This window comes from Equus quagga, chromosome 8 (genome assembly GCF_021613505.1).
Source record: "Equus quagga isolate Etosha38 chromosome 8, UCLA_HA_Equagga_1.0, whole genome shotgun sequence".
NCBI lineage: Eukaryota > Metazoa > Chordata > Mammalia > Perissodactyla > Equidae > Equus > Equus quagga.
Genome location: NC_060274.1, coordinates 120711849 through 120730635, shown reverse-complemented (window position 1 = coordinate 120730635; position 18787 = coordinate 120711849). Strand labels below are relative to the sequence as shown.

The window sequence follows — 18787 nt, the reverse complement described above, 5'->3', positions numbered from 1 at the left end:
CATTCAAAATCTATTTAATTCCAGAGGCCATGCCCTTAAAGCTACACTTCTTCCTTTTTTGTATAATTCAAGTCTCCAAGCCTCATTTTCCTTTTCTGATAAAAATGAAAAAATGACTACCTTGTTGGCCTGTGGGGAGGACGTACTGTAGAGCCCAAGCATAGTATCTGTGACACACAAGCACTCAGTCGACTATTAATGTCTTCCCCCTTCCAATTAGATACTTTCCGCCTTGGCTCTGATATCTCATTTGTTTCATCTCTTCCTTTTTTCCTCTTCCCCATTAGAGGAAACAGGATGGGGAAGGGCAGCAGAGAAGGGCAGCCCCCAGCTCAGGGAGGGGGATAATTTTAGCAGAGAATCCCCTGGCAAAGGCAAGCAGGGGGAAGGGAATAGGGCTGTGAAATTCAACCTGATACCCTTATTCAAGGGCGGGGCTGGCAAGGACATGGAACCCAGCTCAGAGACAGATGCTGCTCTATAATCCCCAAACATATCACACCTCCCAAAAGCCTTCCTATCCTGAACATGGGTACTTACCTTACTCCCACTATTCCAGTACGTCCCTAACCTCTCCTAGACTTCGTATTCCTTCCTCCCTTGAGATATCCCACTGTTTTTCTCACAGTACAGCCAGCCAGTTTCAGTCTACTATTCATGCCTTTTGCCTGTGTCCTTCCTCAGTCAATTCCCCTCCCTCCACCTGGTGAGAGGCTTCAGCTCAACTTAATCCCTTTTTGTTCTTCCCCTGTGTATTTCTCAACAACTATCACCAAGGGTCCACAGCTGCTTCCTACCAAAATGCTCCTACAGAATTTCCCATCCCCTGCTAAACCTCCATAGCCCATTTGCCTCTCCAAGAACACACTTTAGATACATTGCATCCCGAGAATCCCCAACTCACACGCAGCCCATTGATTAGAGCTCTTCCATGCTGCCCTAGAGTCCACTCTTACAATCTATGCCCATCAACTCCAAATTGGACCATATGAGAAATGGAACTGTACAATCCCCATCCTCCTATTCCAGCCCAATCTGTTTTTCCAGCCTCCATCTCATAATCTAAATAATCCAGAAGCAACACTGCTTGCTAATGACTCTGCCATCTTCTGACCATGAGAAATCCCAGCGCTAACTACATTTTCAGCAGTTGTCTGTGGCCGTGACAACTAAGATGGGCTCATCTCAGGTGTGGACCTGTACATATAAAGGTCTAGCAGCAAAATAATAAGGGGTGTTCAGCCCTGAGTATGCCTTGTGACATGGTGAGGAATGCTGTCAGGGGCTACGGAAGGAAAATATGTGGGATTCATAAGACTGAGTATCTAGACACACACAGACATCAGTAATAAATACGAGCATTTATTTGGCACCTGATGGCAATACAAAATCCTGGCAGTGGGAAGTGGAAAGGTTCTATCACCCAAATACTTCCATATGATACTGACCCAAGGGCAGGACTTGGCAACAAGTCTCTGAACCACCTGGCTCACAGAACAAGTATTGACGAAGCACCTGAACTTCTGTAGGCCGAGCACTGTGCCAGGCACTATGGGGGAAGTGGAGGAAGTTGTCTCACACGTGACATCTGTCTCACACGTGACATCTGTCTTCAGGAGCTAATTAATACCAGTGGATAAAACAAAACACATGGAAAAATAGAGTACAAACGCTTAACTGTGTATATTATCAAAGGGAAATTTTGTCAAAAAGGAGGATTCTAGCTAGGATTGCTTTCTTCCTGCTTTCATTCAACAAACATTTACTGAAGACCTACCATGTGCCAGGCACTGGGTACATACTGGTGAACAAGAGAGACAAGGGTTCTGCTCTCATGGAACTTATGACCTAGTAGGGGAGACAGAAATGAACAGGTGAAGCAAGTAAATATATGATTATAGATTGTGATATGTGCAACAAAGGAATTAAACAGGATGCAGTAAGAGAGAAGCACAGGAGAAGACTGTTTACAGATAGAAGGGCCTGGGAAGGCCTCCAGAGGGCAGCTTTAAGCTGAGACTTGAAGAATGAAGAAGCCACTCAAGCCAAGAGCGGGAGACCCCAGAAAAGTGAGATGGTTCAGGACAGGAAAGAGCTCAGAATTATGAAACTGAAGAAGCCACTGTGGCTGTCATTTAGAGGGAAATTAGTACTTAATGAGTTTCAAGGGGGAAGGCAGGGGCCTTGTAGGCCAAGGTAAGAAGTTGGATTTTATTTGAGGTATAGAAGGAAACCAAAGCGTTCCAAACACGGGAGTGACATGATCAGACTTATATTTAAAAATCAAAACCAAAATCTGTCACATAGAGGTTAGATTAGAGGGGGCAAGAATGGAAGTAGAAAAGAAGGGCTTAAAGAACAGGAGAGTTTCATAGAAGCAAAGATAAAGGCTTCTAGGGTAACCAAATAACATATAGAAGTGCCCTCCTTGAAATGGAGACGTAATGGGAAGGGGAAACAGGCCATATAAAATCAAAAGGGGATTTAACACTGAAGCAGAAAGCAGGAACAAGGTACTGCATTATATCCTTGAGCAGCCAATGATCTAATTAAGTACTATCTAAGCAATTTGGGGGCAGCAATAAACAGGATGAAATGAAGGTAAAGAGGAAAGGAAACAGGAAGCAGGGAGATAACAACTAGGAAGCTTTTACAGAAAGGGACATTTCTCATAGGAAGAAAAGAGAAGATAAGGTGACAGGTTGTAGAGTACAAGCTACTCTTCTCTGCCTCTGCTGACACTCTGCAAGGCTTATTTCAGTAACAAAGTTCAGAGAGAGAACCACCAATTAAAAGATCTTTGCAACTTCCGTGGGCAAAGATCAACGAGCTGACACTCTCTGCAAGGCTCATTTCAGTAACAAAGTTCAGAGAGAGAACAACAATTAAAAGATCTTTGGAACTTCTGTGGGCAAAGATCACCAAGTTACAGACACAAGGCATCCAAACCCTAAGCTCTGCTGAACAGTTGAATTCCTTAAGCTAAGAAGACTGTCCTTCCACTGTGTGGGCTTGCGGTTCCGAAGGGAATGCACAGGTCATTTCCACATATAGCAACAGAGTGTGTCTCTAGTTTTGTTTGTCTTTTTGAAGACAAATGAAAAATGCCTACATTAAATCAGGACACCTTCCAAACTCACTCTGGGACAAATGGGGTTGGGACATGAAAGAAAAGATAGGAGATGATCTCTGAGACATCTTAACTAATGTAACGAAAGCAATTACCAAAGTGCTACCTACGAAACCCTGGGGGCAGGAACTCAACACAAACATCGAGGAAACCCATATGCACTCTCCCCATAAAGACACTGTGTTCACAACATCATTTACCAGGCTCCTCTACTGCAGCCAGACACTTGGCAATAAGTCCAGCCAGAGCCAGCTCTACAGGGAAAGAGCTTCACATAGGAGAAGCTGGCCTGTAGTCCCACACTCAAAGGCAGAGATGATGAGTGTGTGAAACAAGCCTGGGAGATTCCCAATCCCTGAGAGGGGAGAACAGAAACCGTGCATCTTGAAGAGAAAATGCTGTCTCATGCTTCCTGTGGTCCAGCGGCCTCTATCCAGCATGGATGATGGAGAGGTGGCATCACGTGGGAGGGTGTCCTGGGAATAGATAGAGGTGATGGCACAGAGTGCTACAGTACTCAGACATCTCCTTGCATCGGTGGAACTCTGTGCCAGGGGCATATCCTTCACGCTCCTTGATAAGTGCATTCACCTGGAAGGGCAGAAAGCAACAGTCCAAAGTCTGAGAATGTGGTGTTTGCACGATACCAGCACAACCAGAAGGGGAGAGACACTATGAAAAATAGTGCATGGAAGGAGGAAGGTAGAACACTGTGGAGATGCAAAAGGTTCATGGAGCCAAACTGAGCCAACGTACCTTAACAAGCATGTCGGCCACATGCATGTCACAAGCTCTCTCAGAGAACACTTGGGTGAGGGCCTCAATGTACCAGGAACCCCTTTTGGTGTTACGCATGGCAGCAGTCCCTGCAAACAGGACAGTATTAACCACAGTGTGAAAGTTACAGAATACCCTCACACAGCTGGACATCCCAAACTAGACTTTCATGGCACCTTGTACCTTCCCCAGTCAGAGAGCCAGTATGAAAAACTACATGCCTAAGAGAGTGTCAACTTTTAGAACTCAAAATACCTTTGAGGCAGGCATAGCCACATATCATGTCTGAGCGAGTGGGCAGTCGCATCTTCAGCAACTCCTCTTTACCAGCATCACTCTCCTCGCACTCAGGGGATTTTGCATGGTTCTTTCCATCATGCTGGTCAACCCCACGATCTGTTTCATCTGTAAAAAGGCAGACAGAATGGACAAAGACATTAGTTCCTCCTATCTCTCTTGGGCCCATCATAGGCAAGCCCAAGTTCCCTACAATCTTGACTAGGAAGAGCCATTTCCAGCTGTTACCTCCAACCTATGTCTGTTAAAACAAAAACAAAAATCGTTACTCATTCCTCTCTCAGCATGCCTCCATTCCTCAGGGAGTGCCCATTACAGGCCAGGCACGGTGCTCAAGCATGTGCACTTAGATATGGTCTAAGCTTTGTCCATTCTGTGTAAGACAGGAAAAGTGCTGAATCCCACACTCCTTGTAAACACAACTAAAAATCATCCATGTCCATGATTTCCTTGTTCAATTAGCAATATACCTGGGAGTCACAGTGCTTTTTATTGCAATACACAACAAAATACGGATACATTTAGTTTTATTATATAAAAAAGAAAAAGTTAATAAACTAAAAATGATTACTATATGCATGCTATATAAAATCACAACTTCAAACCTATGTATCAATAAAACACTATGAAACTAAGCATAATCAGCTTTTGGTATTTTTAAATCACTTACTACTTGTTTATTAATTTCATAAGCCAAATTGTAGCAGGCATCCAAGATTCAAGAGAAATTTAAAAGAGGAAAAACTTAGGATAATTTGACTATTTTCTTCTATATAATTGAAAAAGAACACTATTGTTCAATTTTAGCAGTCATTTCTCAACATACCCTGAGTACATGCCCAACGTCTTGACCCAGGCCTTATCTATCCCTACACATATTCTTATCTTGATGCTGTTTTATTTTGGGGGTGCTGTAGGGAGGAAAGACAGGGAGGACACACAGCTCAACAAACGAAAGATAAGAGTATGCTCTTTTACAGTATTTCCTGCTCCATGCAACATTCAAGAGAGCCTAAAAGCAGAGTGAAGCTTGAAGAATTATGGGGAAAATGACCAAGATTCACTGATCCAATAAAAATTTACTGAGCAACTGCCATATGCCAGGCACTGTTTCTGCTTTGAGCCCTAGGGATACAGGGAAGAAAAGGCTGCTGCTCTGATGGAGCTTACACTTCAGTTTAGGAGCGGGGTGCGGGGCGGGGACGACAGGACAGAGGACGGGACTTCTTACAGACATCAATTACGTTAACTAAATAGGACAGATGACAGGTGAGCTCAAATTTTCAAAGGAGCACTGGTCATTCCCTGAAGGATTTAATTTTAGAGAAAAGATTCAAATGACCCCAGAAAAGAACAATTTCTCCCAATCCAGATCTACACTGTACATATCTCTGAATATAGGAGAAAATGATCATGAATGTCTTTATTTCATTTTACTTTTCTTGGTGATACCTTGTAAAAAGGAAACAGGCTAAGCTGAATGTGTCCCTCAAGAGAAAGGAAAATTCTCTCTTGCCTTCACATCTCACATCTATTAATCAATAAATGTTATCGGTTCTTTCTTCACAATACCCCCACATCTGTTTTCTACATTATTGCTACAATTTTTTAGGCAAATTAGTTTTCATCCGTTCCTTCAACGTTTATTAAGGGCTACCATGTATAAGGCAATGCTCTGGGCCTAGGGATACAGCAGGTGAAAAATAAGTTCCTGCTCTCACACACTCTTCTTAGTGCAGCACCCCGCCATGGAAATTGTCCTGGAAAAAAATTTGTCACATTATTTCTTACTTAAGCTCACAATAGCTCCATACTATTATCTGTTAAAGTCCAAAACCTCAGCTGTGACTAAAGGTTTATAATCAGCTTATCTATCTCATGTGGCCAGCCACATCTCACTACACACTTACACAGATGCTCAACTTTTAATTAGATACGGGCATACTTCTGGTTCAACACACCATTCTTTTTTGGTGAGGGGGGGCAGCCTTTTAATCTTGGCATGCTTCTCATATTGTATTCCCTCTTTTCCTCTGAAAGGTTCTACCTGCTACTCCACATCTATGTAAAGCTTATCATTCTGGGTCCAAATTAAAGCCTTACCCTATCCACAAAATCTCTTCAAACTAAGCTCACTTAAAATGTTCACACCTCATTAATTTCACTCTTGTTTACTTGAGGCTTTTGAACCATTCTCAAGCGACTTCATGTTTATTTGCTTTATTTTCTGAGAAACAGTATGCTCTTTAGAGAGAGGAAACACTTTCTTCTTTTTTTTTTTTTTTGAGGAAGATTAGCCCTGAGCTAACTACTGCCAGTTCTCCACTTTTTTGCTGAGGAAGCCTGGCCCTGAGCTAACATCGTGCCCATCTTCCTCTACTTTATATGTGGGACGCCTACTACAGCATGGCGTGCCAAGCGGTGCCATGTCCGCACCCAGGATCCAAACTGGTGAACCCCTGGCAGCCAAGAAGCGGAACGTGCAAACTTAACCGCTGCGCCACAGGACCGGCCTGGAGAAAACATTTTCTTTTCCTTTTGTATAGTCCTCGTCATGTTACAGGACCTTAACAAACCATATTCTTTGGTGACATTAGGAGCATAATAACAATATTAACCATTTACATTTGTTGAACACGCAATAGATAAAAAAAAATTATTTGAATGTTTGGACAAAGTGACCTTTAAACCAAACAACGAGCCCCTTGATCATGTTATAACAGTCACAGTTACATTTTCTGTGGATTTACTACGAGCCCTTCATTCGTATGATTTCATTTAACCATCACAACAACTTTAAGTATGTCTGATAATTATCTACATTTTTGATGGAGGAAACTAAGGTGGAGGGACATCAAGTAACTTCTCTGACTTGACATAACCAGTCAGTGGTAGAGGTAGAATCTGACTCCAAGGATAGAGCTTTTAATTATTACTGTTTTCCTCTAGGATGAGCAGCATGCTCACATGTCTTCTGAGCCTAGTCACGGAGTCCTGGCACTTAAAGAGGTAAAACAGTCTGCATGCAAGAAAGAAGAGGGACGGAAGCAGCTCATGGAAGAGTAAGAGCCACAGGCTGACATGGGGCTTCCGCACTGCTATCCTGCAGGGTACAGGAATGACAAAGGGAAGAAAGGAGGCAAGAATGGCAGTATAGGTGAAAAGAGAAGTAAATGAGAAAGTGGAAAGGGGGGGAGAGATGGAGACAGGAAAAGAGGAAGGGTATGAAGTGGGAGGGACAGGAAGAAGAGACAGACAGAAAATCCTTAACTGGAATGAGTAACCAAAAAAAAGTGCATCAGTGTTATTAATAAGCACAGAAAAAAGAAGAGTTCTCAGGAAAGAAGGCAAAGACACAGATAAAGAGAGTCTTGAGAACAGGATATGACGGTGCACAGAGAGCTGACCAACCTGAGAGCCATGGGCTGCCCAAGTCCCAGCACACCCCATGCATTGGGAGACACTTACAGAGCAAGAGAGGCGGTGGCAGCAGTGAACAGAAGGAGGTGCCCAAGGGATCCAATAGCACCTGAGAGGAGCAAACAGGAAAGTGAGAGCTGGTGGGAGGCTGCCCAGGAGCCACCACCCAGGTGCTGGTCTGCTAGGGCACTCACCTCCACGGCAGGCCTGGATGAAGAACATTTTCGGCTTGTTCTGTAGGCTCGGGCAGTTGGCATTGTCAAAGAGCCGAAAAACCTCTTGCAGCTGCCAGAAAGAAATAAGGGAGAAGGGAGGTTAAGCAGTCAGTAGGACCTCCTGAGTTCTATACATACAACAGCATCCATCACTGGAAAGACGGGCAGGCAGGGGAGGCGAAGCCACCTGGCTTCAACAGCTATCATCCAGAAGACTGCACGTACCTGAAGCAGTTTACCATCCACACCATAGATGCCACCCTCCACGCCATGAGAGAGGAGTGCCACTATGCAGGAGTCAGTGACACGGTGAGCAGGTAACTGGGCAAAATTCTGGAGCTTCTCTTGCATTTCCTAGAAGAAAGATAACTTTTAGTGTTGTTCACTGTAGACAGCACCAACATAAGCTTTACTTTGGTGTCTGACACTCTTTAAGCTATTAGAAGATTAAAATGTTTTCTGAACGTTCCTGCGGTCAATAACTGAAGTCAGAGACCCTTTGAGAAGCTAAAGAAAGCTGTGGACTCACCGGAAGAATGCATGACTTCAGATACAGAATTCTCAACATAATTTCACAAAATTCACAGACTCACTGAGATATGTTAAGAACTCCCGGATTAAAGCAAGTTACTAATGAAGCTAATCATGAGTGAATTAACTTTATCCATTCTCCAGTCATCAACCAGATCCTTCTGTAGAGCAATACCCTTGCAAATATATGGCACAAGGGGGACCACCAGGTGAGCTGTGAATGAATAAGTAACCTACCTCTCCAATTATAGGAAAATAACCTGCTCTGTGACAAAGGGCTAACAGCATCATAACAATAGAGAACAGCAGTAGTACTTCTAGGCTATATTCTGTCTGAGATTTTAAGTTCCCAGAGACAGTGACAACGTCTGTATAATAGATGCTTTGTTCAGGGAAGAGCACACTCTATGGAGGATTCTGTACAGGGCTACGACTTCATACACAGGTTACGGAATCAGACAAACCTAGGTTTGACCCCTGGGTTCATAAACAGGAACCAGTTACTTAGCCCCTCAAGGCTCTAATACCTATTTTTTAAGAAGATAATTAAGAGTAAATTTTCTCCAAGTTTGTGAAGATTAAATAAGATATTAAATAGAAAGGACTTATTACTATGTCTGGCATATATTGCAAAGATCTGCCACTATTATAATATGCTTGTCTAACAAAGAGTAACAAGGATACCATTTTTTCGAAGAGACCTATTATTGGTCAATCTTGTAGTCCAAGTTAAGAATCTTGTTTATCTTGCACTAAGTTGCCCTACATGAATAACATTCTACCTTAAGCATCTGGCCCATCCAATGGAAAAATAGACTATATCTAATAGTATAACAATCTGATGCAAATGGTTAAACCTATGTCTCCCTCTACAGCTCAAGATTTTTGGGTTGTCTCTCCTATCTGAGATAAGCAAAGAGAAAACAAGTTCATTTTATTATGAATGAACTACAATGATGAATATGCTACCTATGCAGAACAGTTACAGTACACGTATATCTAACAGTTACCATATACAGCCCCCAGTGAAAAGCACACTTGTATATTACATTGCAGTGGATCTCAGAGTGTGGTCCCTAAAACAGCAGCATCACCTGAGAACTTCTAAGAAATGCAAAGTCTTGGGACCCAGCAACTGTAGTTTAACAAAGCCTCCAGTTGATTCTGAAATGCAAAAGTTTGAGAACTACTGATCTCTTTGTTTGGAATACTTCTGTTTGCAGATAACTGAGACTTAATGACATAAAATAACTTGAATGTCTGCAACTTAACTGGAAATGGAGAAATTGGCTCTGTTGAAAAAATATGTATATTTTCTGGCCAAACTGAAACCAACCATAAGATTGTAAATCTTAAGGTAATAAGATATATCCAAAATTCATTTATTTCAAGAACATAGAATCTCAAGAGAATACATAAGTATGATGCTCTCTGGAGTTGACCATGATAGAATTTAACATATAGTAGTTAAGGTTAATTTTGCTCAAAGAAGAGAATAAAAATATATGCTTGGCACTTACGAGTATTAAACTTAAGTGAGATTATTAGGTCAGTAAATAGAGAACAACAAAGCCCAAAGTGAGAACACACACTTTGTAACTGAATTTAATAAGACTAAACCATTCAATAAATGGGGATTAGTCATTGGAGGAATTTTTCCAAAAGAAGCATAGCTTAAAATAGGATCCGTAGATTTATTTCTGATAAAATTACAGTACTTCTATAAATAGCAGAGTCTTAACTCTTGTGTGTGTTTTTGGCTGGGGGTATGGGGGACAGAGGAGAAAATAATAACCTGTGAACCTGTGAAATTATATGCAAAATTTTCTGGGTAGCTCCATTTTCCTGGAATGACCCTTAGCTTGTCCCTACATTCTCAAAGCAGTCTGTGACCCAAATGCAAGTTAAAAACCAATACTTATGGTAAAAGGAAATTTGCCAGTTTAAAATGTGTCTCATTTCCTAATATTATATGAGAAACTATTATTCTAGAACTAGCAACCTCATGAGGGAGACTCAATGAGGAAAGACTTTGATGATGAAGAGAAAAATTGAAAACCCACGTGAGCAGTGAGAATACCAGCATGCTCTTTAGCACTGCCAAGGGAAGAGGATTCGCTAAGCCGAAACTACTTCCAATCTTTAAATGGAATTATCTCTAAAATCAAAAAGGTATAATAGGGGTAAAAAAGAGAGGATCTTAATTTTTTTGGTTCTGATTCTTTGCTCATAAAATAATGACCTGATAAAAGAGCTGAGTCTCATGAGAGGTCCTACCAGGAGGAAAGTATTTTGTGCAGATGCCCAGTGTATCAATTTATCATACCCATTGTAATTACCTGATTTTAACTGTATCTGAGAGTTTGGGCACTGTCAATTTTGATTCTGCATGTCCTCACATTTCTGAATCTTGACAGCTGAGGATTAAGCTACATGGAGGGCTAGAGTCCAAAGTTCAGTCCTAAGCCTTTTGTACCTGTTACTCTAATCTCTTCCTCAAAGATCTCATACTCTTTCACTACTTAAAGCATTTTTCCCACACAAGTCATTCCCAAATTCCTCTTTGGTCCTGACTTCCTTTGAGGCCCTCAATTCCTTACTTAATTTTCCCATCATTCTCCATATACAATCAATCACCAAGCGCTGATAGTACAAGCACGCCATTAGACTATTTTTCACAGAAATTCTTTCCTGTTTGGTCTACTTTCCTGCCCAGGCCCTCAACATCTCATATGGGCATTACAATATTAACTCCAAACTGGATTCCCTGCCACTAGTCTGTACTTCATCCTTTACAATAGTGTTGTATTAATCTTCCTGAATCATTACTATGAATGCACCACCTTTCTGTTCAAAAATTATTAATGATATTCTAATGTCAAAACAAAGAAGTTCAATTCCTTTGGGAAGTAAGGCTCTGTGCATTCTGGTCCCTTTATTTTCATTCTTATTTTTGGCAGTCCTTTGCCCTAGGCATTTATTTGGTTTACCCACTAGGTCCCTAACATCACACGCACATTTCTGTTCTATATGCTATTCTCCCTGCCTAGGATCCCTTCACCACTCCTCTCTGCTTTAGTAGCTTCTATCCTTCAAGACCAGCTCAAGTCTCATATCCTCCAGTTCTCCTTCTGAGCATACGGAATCAGGCGACTGTTTCTTCCTCTTAACTACTATAGAAGACACTGTCTCTAATCTTGTTTAGTCCTTAGGAACATAAGGGATACACTTCCTTTTTGGCTGATGTCAAGACTCCCTTATCTAAATGAGGTACCTCAAACTCAAGGTCCACATTTTAAAAATCTAACATAGTTAGATAGCTAACATAGTTCCCCCCCATTTTAAGGAACTCAAAGTTTAACTCATCTGCAATTCTACTTATAGAACAATGTAACCAGAGAATTAGGACCCAATAGGTTTTTGGATCTGCATCAGGTTTGGCATAAGTGGGAATGGTATTTGTGAAGTGGGCTCATGGGCTCATTAAATCTACTGAACGTTTCTGAAAAACAGTAGTATATAGCCAACTTGGCGACTCAGGATTGTATTTTTAACCAAGTGTAGAACATCCCTTATCAATTGCATAAAATTTGGAAAACCATAACATGAATTCCTAGTAAAAGGAACAGCTAGACCAAAACATATGAAACATAAACAGCACTCATTTTATTAAGTGAGCTTCTTATAGGATTCCCTCTAGGAATTATGGCTGGTGTCCTACACTTATGCCTTCATGCCCAGCAGCCTTCTCAGGAAAGCACATATTCTACCTAAATACTTGATGACTGAAGCAGTTGTTCCAGACATAACTTTGAAACAAAGGTGGGTTTACTTCTTTGCATGGGCTGTCATTAGGAAGCTGGCAAAAACAGCACGTCAAGAAGAACACTCAAGTACCTACTGATGAAACTGGCCTTACCAAAAGTAGAGCAAATGCTTAATTATTCTCACAGAAGCAAGAGTGCTGAGAAACAGAAACAAAGACCACAGATAATGCTGAAGACGAAACAAAGATCCCCTATCTCAACAGATCAAAGTCAATCTCCTGGAAACTTTAATGTTACCACTGACATTCCAAAAGGCAAATTTAGGAAAGTACTAGTATTCTGGAATCAAAATCAATAATTAATATCGATTTACCAACAGGCTATTATCAATTTCAAAACAGAAATACCTAAAGGTAACAATGTCAGTAGTGCAGCTCGGTAATTGAGGTCAACAGGGAACAACCCATAATGAAAATGCTAATGATCTACAGGAATCTAGTCCAGAAGTAATCTACCCTAAGATCTGTCTTGTGGCCACACAACTGTTCAGAATGAGCAATTTCCCCATATGCTAATTCATTAAACTGTCAAAAAAATGGTATTTATAAGGACAATTTTAGCAAACTTTCATTTACAAGAATTTTATCTGCCAAAGTAATCTTTTGAACAATAACTGGACTTGTAAGTAGCATTATCAATCAAGAAGTAAATGTCCTGCACTGTCCTGGCCTATAAATATCTTTTCTGAGTTGGTTGGGTGAATCTCAGTACTTCCTCACCTCCCGAGTACTGGGAATCAAGTTTCCTAACATGTAAAAATGAGAATTCAACCCTGAACTATTACTCTTCAGGAGAGCACAGCTATCCTAGGAAGTCAATACTGAAGCAGTTGGCTGACCCTAATTTGCACCGCCCAGCTCTCTAATTTACATGGCAGTGTTTCCTGCCTTGGGTACCTTTGCAGTCTGGTCAAGTAGAACATGGACGTTGTAGCCCAAGAGCTTGAAGAGGGTGACTAGAGTGCTGTGGTCCACATCACCTCCAGAGCGAAACTCCAGGTCCTTCTCTCCAGTGAAGTGCACATTGCTCAGCACCAGTGCCAGGCCACGAGGCCGAGACTGCAACCTATAGGCCTGGCGGGGGAAGGCCAATTAGACCATGAGCTTCTTGAGGACAGAAACTATGTTTCCTGACTAGATAAGACACTTCAAGAAAACAAAGACATCAGACTCTTCTTAACCCCACCAGATAAAAATAGAGAAATGCACACCTAAGACATTCAATCAGCAATGACTTTCTGACAAATAAAGCAGCAAGGAAATGTATATGCAAACTAAGCTCAGACGCCCAGGAAGGATATCTCATTCCTCAACTCTTGCCATTCTGAAAGACTCACCAGCTGGTAGTGTGCTTGATAAAACTCAGGAGTGCAAGGCTTCACCTGAAGGCAGGGAGGACCATCTCCGTTGTCTAGGGAGTGTTCCACAGTATCTGTGCCACAGAGAGCCAAAAAACTAGCACACAATCTATGCATCAATCTTGGTACTTCAGCATAACTTCAGGCACCCTTCTGAACTGGGGTTTTGCTAATTTGTAAGATCCATGAGGGCAGAGACCCTGTCTGCTTTTGCTCATCACTGGGTCCTCTGTACTTAGCCTGCGTATAGAAAGTACTCAACTCACTGAACGACTGAATGGGATATCTGATAAAAAGCCTTGTTCTAATCACTGGGCTACGCAATCAGCACGGCAGTCTCAAATGTAGTCTTCTCTGATTCTAAAATAACTCAGCTTTATAGAGGCGATAGGCCAATCATATGTACGAATTTCCTACCTGTACAGGCTGCTCCAAGGGCCAATTACCATAAAAAATATCATCTGTGATGGAAGGGAAATGGGCCCAACTAAACTGTCCTGTTAGTCCCTAAAAAATTCACTGAGGGAACTCTTCCCAATATAAATGAAAATAGGTATTGTGCTAGGGCAAAGTCCGGTACAAGTCAAGAAAAAAGTCAACCTGCAGGACCCTTTTTATCCCATCAATTCTCACCTGTAGACAGGCGGAGCTGCTTGTGAGGAGGACAGGACTCACACACCGGGAAAGGGAGACTCAAGTCGTAGTCACAGCTCAACTGTAAGAAATCAGGACCCACCATGCCAGGCCTTAAGGAGATGGTCCAGTCCAAAGAAAACAAAAACCTAGTCTCCTCCACCCTGTCTCAAAAAATCCTTTCCCGCCAAACTAACCCTTCTCAACACACCATATTTCTAGGGCTCCATACCGGTGGGAGTACATGCTGAAGACCAGAAAGGGTTGTGAGTAACAGATCCTCCAGGTGACCCTGCTTGGTCTCCCTCAGGGCTACACAGAAAGCCTCAAAAGCCTGAGGACCCCTCTTGGGCAGCAAGTTGAGGAGTTCCACATTCTGGCCGAAACTTGTAACTTTGGCCTAAGATAGAAGAATAAAACATAAAAATCATATTTACTTATCTAGCTATAATTCTACGTCTCCAGATGAGCTTCCTAGTAATGTCATGTTTGTTCTTACAGGAAAAATATGTGTTGAGTGAAGTTCTTCCCATTACTCTTGCATTATCCATCTTTTGTGTTAAACGCTGCAGTGTGGAAGGGCATTTTCATTTCCTTAGTAAGGTTCTACATCCTTGCCACACTTAATCATTCTCTGTTCCTACTTCTACAACTAATTTATTTTCCTGGCTTTTCTCTTTTGCCTCCAGATACCTGAATGAGCTCCCGCATTTCTAAGGTGATGATGTCCTTCTCCAAGAGGTGTTCTAACAGTTCACTCAGCAACAGCTGTTTGGCCAGCACCACTCGGTTCTTTTTTAGAGCTTCCTGATGGTCAGGATGCATGCCACATACTCCCAATATCCTACAGATAAAGGCGGACAAAAGGTAGTCAAGCACAAGTCTTGGCACAGAAAAGTGGAGTGGAAGAGGTGTGGACAGGAAGAACAAAAAGACCAGGACATATGATCACCAAGATTAGAGACATTTTATTGAATCTGGTTAAAATTAAATAAGTATTAAGCAGTAACACATTGGTCATAAGGAAGTGATGTATAATTCTTTATGGAGAATGTTCAACCGAGACCATCTTCTGAGATGAATGGTCTAAGTAGGGGAAATATCTTTCTTGACAAAAACAACACACACAAGCACACATATTCATGAGAAAGAATACTCTTCTATCTGACAGACAAATTTTAATTAGGGATTATTCCAGAAACCATTTCACATTATTTATCCAGGCTGCTGAAAGTGCTGTAAGTTTAAAATGATTCTGGGTGAGGAATAAAATAATTTAATACAATGGCAAAAACTCAAGCCAATGACCAGCTTTAATACAAAAAAAAATGAGACAGATAGACACACATACACACTCACTCTCTAGCCTACTTATTCCAATTACAACTATGGTTTTTATGAGCAGAATCCTGTAAGAACTGAGTAAGTAGACAGATGACAGAAAGTCACAGTAGGTAAATGCCAATGATGAACACAATCAACATAACTCTAAATCACTTAAAAAGTTAAAGTATGTAAAGGCTAAATTATTTTGGTAGTTGAATTTACTAGGGATATCTTTATTTCAAAGATATCTTACTTTTGCTACAGGTTTGGTAGCTCAGCTTGTTTATGAACTAAAAGAATCCCATGTACAATATATAACATCTGTGTGTCTAGTTTATATGAACCCAGAGCTTGCCAGCCTAGTCAGTTTCCAAATACATGATTATAAGGGCCTCATGGCAGTGAGAAAGAATACAGTAATAGCTTCAGTTTATAACTTAAACACTTATGTAAAAATGCATCTTGATTCCAAAGATGTTAAAATGTGGGGGAATAAATGTGCATCTTAGAATCAGTGAGATAGCATGCAGTTTAGGATGTTCTTGGCTTAACTCTGGGTTAGAGATTCATAGTTAGAGGAAAAAGCAGTGTCTTGGAAGAGCTGAGGGAGATCCAAGAAGACAGCACATGGAATCCAAAGGCAGATGAAATGGTCAGTAAACATTCCCAGGTTTGGAAGCAGCCAACTTTGATTAAATTTTGGGTTTGGGAAAGTGATGTTTGAAACTCTTTTTTTTTTTTTTTTTTGGTGAGGAAGATTGTCCCTGAGCTAACATCTGTGTCAATCTTCCTCTATTTTACATGTGGGATGCCACCACAGCATGGCTTGATGAGCGATGTATAGGTCTGCACCTGGGATCTGAACCTGTGAACCCCCAGCGACCAAAGTGGCACCAGCAGACTTAACCACTACATCGCCAGGCCAGCCCTTTGAAACTCCATTTCAACTTCTTGTTTCTGTTCTGTTATAATAGTCCTGTTACCCTAAACCTTCAGTAAAAACCTGCTACAACACCGTCTAGAGAAAGGAAAAACCCCATTTAAGAATCACCTTAGAAGACACCAAAGCAGTCACAACGATGACATATATGTACTCTAGTAAAAATAAGTGTTAGGAGGCCAATGACAAGATAACATCACAGCCGGATGCTGAGTATTTCCTTAGGATTGATAACGATAGTGGAGAAGGTTCACTCAGGTTTCTTCCCTTAGTTTACCAGAGCAGTTTCCCCTTAACTTTCTCCTCCCTTGGCTTCCATGACACCATTCTCTCCAGGTCCTTTCTCTGCCTAATGTTCCTGTTTCCTTCAGAGGAACTTTGGCTTGCCCTTAAATGCTGATATTCCATTAGCACCCTCCTCTCAAAGAGCCTCTCCCTATTCAGTCTCATCTACACTCACAATTCACTAATTGACTCCCAGTTCTTACCTCTTTCAAGTTCTAGACTTAAATTTTCAATCAATAGCTCATTAGGCTTAATCTGAAGCATTACCCATTCTTCACACACCTGCTCCTTCCTGTATTCCATATTATGTAGAGTCTCAAATGGGGACGTTCCAAAGGTAACTGCAATCACCTAGAAATTTAGGACACGTCTGCAATGGGAGTGATGAGGGGTCAGCAACCCAGAGTCGAAAGAAAGACGTCTTGGACTCTCAAGGTCTGGCAGTAGTGCTCTTTTATTTAGAGAATAGTGTGGAACAGCATGGGGACAGGACCCATGGGCAGTAAAGAGCTGCTGCTGCATGGGGACAGGACCCATGGGCAGTCAGAGCTGCTGTGTGGGGACAGGACCCACGGGCTGGAGGAGCTGCTGCTGCCTCTGCCAACGTGGGTTGAGAATAGGGCTAAATTTAAGGCACATGTATGTGAGTTATTTCTTTACAAGACAAAGGAAAGAATATGTAAAAAAGTCGTTAAAATGGTATTAGTGCAGGTGGGGTCTGGTTATTGGGTGGTTTTATAACTTTTAGATAAGAATCAAACCGGGTTAAGTAAATGGCAGAAGCCACCATCTTAAATATTATCTTCAGCTAAAGACAAAAGAGGATGTTGGTGGTGGGGAGGGGGGGTCAGTTACAGAGGTTACCTGACAAGCACAATAAACAAGACTTAAGTCCTTGCTTTTGGCATTGATTTAAGATTTTCTAGAGATAAAGTCATCCCCTCTTCTTCCTGGTACAGAGAGGGAGACACCTGTACAGATGGAGATTTCCTTTACAATGTAAATGTCTCTTAACAAAGGGTAAGTAAATTCTACTCCTCAGAGCCTCCTTCCCCTCTGCAGTTTTCAAAAGTAACCAGCCTAAAATAATCAGGAGGACGGGGTGGAGAAAAGGACACAAAGGGAGCTCTTGATTCTCTGTCCTGCAAGTTCCAGCTCTGAAGTCCTAAATTAATCTTCTGGGTCCGGACCAGGAGGCATTAAAACATGTTATCCTGGGTGGTGTCTGCCATGAAATGATATAACTGGGGCAGAGCAGAGACACATTCGCAGCCTCGGGAACCTCCCTGTCCTTTCAAAGTACTCAAACCCCAAAGCCTGTGCTGACTGCTTTGAAAATCTGCTCACTATATCCAAAACAATACGGGTCATAATACGTTCAATCCAATCAAATGCACATCAGGCAGAATTCTGAGGTCTGCAGGTCTCACCTGATTTTCAGGCGGCAGAGTATAGTTTCTCATAAAGCAACCACGGGAAATAAAAGATGGAGAATCTTTAAGAGAAGCCGAGAGTTGGCAGGACTGGAAAGAGCTCCCCTTGTGTGCCTCCCCCAGGGTTGGACGAAGGGAGGCTGGGCAGTCTCTGCTGACAAGGGACAAGGCTGAGAAGAGGCCTGCCGCCCGCGCGCCCCTCAGGGGCTCAGCCCGGCCTCCCACCCTTGGTAGAAAGCTGCTTCCAGGGGCTCCGAGGGGAGGGGGCGCCAGGGCCTTACGCCTGACACCCGCGTTCCCCTGCCCTGTGCCCCATGAAGGACCCCTGGGACCCTCCCCCACTCACCTGCGCCCCCTGTCCGCGGCCATTAGCCCCTTTTGCTGGAGCGCGGGCAGGGAGGCCGCGCTCGGCGCCGCCATTTCCCGCTTTTCCCGGGCTGTGCACGCACCGCCCACAATCCAAACAAACCAAAAGCCGTCGCATCCTCCGCAGCCCCCGCCCCGGCCGCCGGCGCACAACGCGCCTGCGCGCCTCTCGCCTAGCTCCGCCCCTATACGAGGCCGGCCGCGCCGCCAACGCTTCCGCCTGGGCGCGCGCAGGCGCAGAGCCCGCGCG

At 42.5% G+C, this 18787-nt stretch overlaps 1 protein-coding gene across 2 annotated transcripts; it reads right to left on the bottom strand.

The window, feature by feature from the left end:
* Nucleotides 1-1342: 1342 nt before the first annotated feature.
* CASP2 (caspase 2) lies at nucleotides 1343-18655 on the bottom strand. 2 transcript variants are annotated; one of them, XM_046670044.1, is made up of 11 exons: nucleotides 18518-18655; nucleotides 14881-15031; nucleotides 14399-14587; nucleotides 14188-14269; nucleotides 13534-13628; nucleotides 13094-13270; nucleotides 8065-8193; nucleotides 7819-7909; nucleotides 4163-4312; nucleotides 3887-3996; nucleotides 1343-3721 (listed from the first exon to the last, which is right to left on the bottom strand). In XM_046670044.1, exons 1-11 carry the CDS (start codon nucleotides 18589-18591, stop codon nucleotides 3590-3592), a joined length of 1380 nt encoding a protein of 459 aa, XP_046526000.1. In that variant the 5' UTR covers nucleotides 18592-18655; the 3' UTR covers nucleotides 1343-3589. The 2 variants fall into 2 exon arrangements, with proteins under 2 accessions (XP_046526000.1, XP_046526001.1); XM_046670045.1 differs by having other exon boundaries at nucleotides 14420-14587.
* Between the last annotated feature and the right edge of the window lie 132 nt (nucleotides 18656-18787).

Excerpts from the sequence above, each read along its gene's own strand:
- CASP2 (XM_046670044.1), bottom strand. The coding sequence starts at position 18,591 with ATGGCGGCGCCGAGCGCGGCCTCCCTGCCCGCGCTCCAGCAAAAGGGG. Across the intron at positions 13,629-14,187 it reads GCAGCTCCGCCTGTCTACAG|ATACTGTGGAACACTCCCTA; the intron begins GTGAGAATTGAT and ends TCTGTGGCACAG. Across the intron at positions 4,313-7,818 it reads CATCCAGGCCTGCCGTGGAG|ATGAAACAGATCGTGGGGTT; the intron begins GTGAGTGCCCTA and ends GCCTTTTTACAG.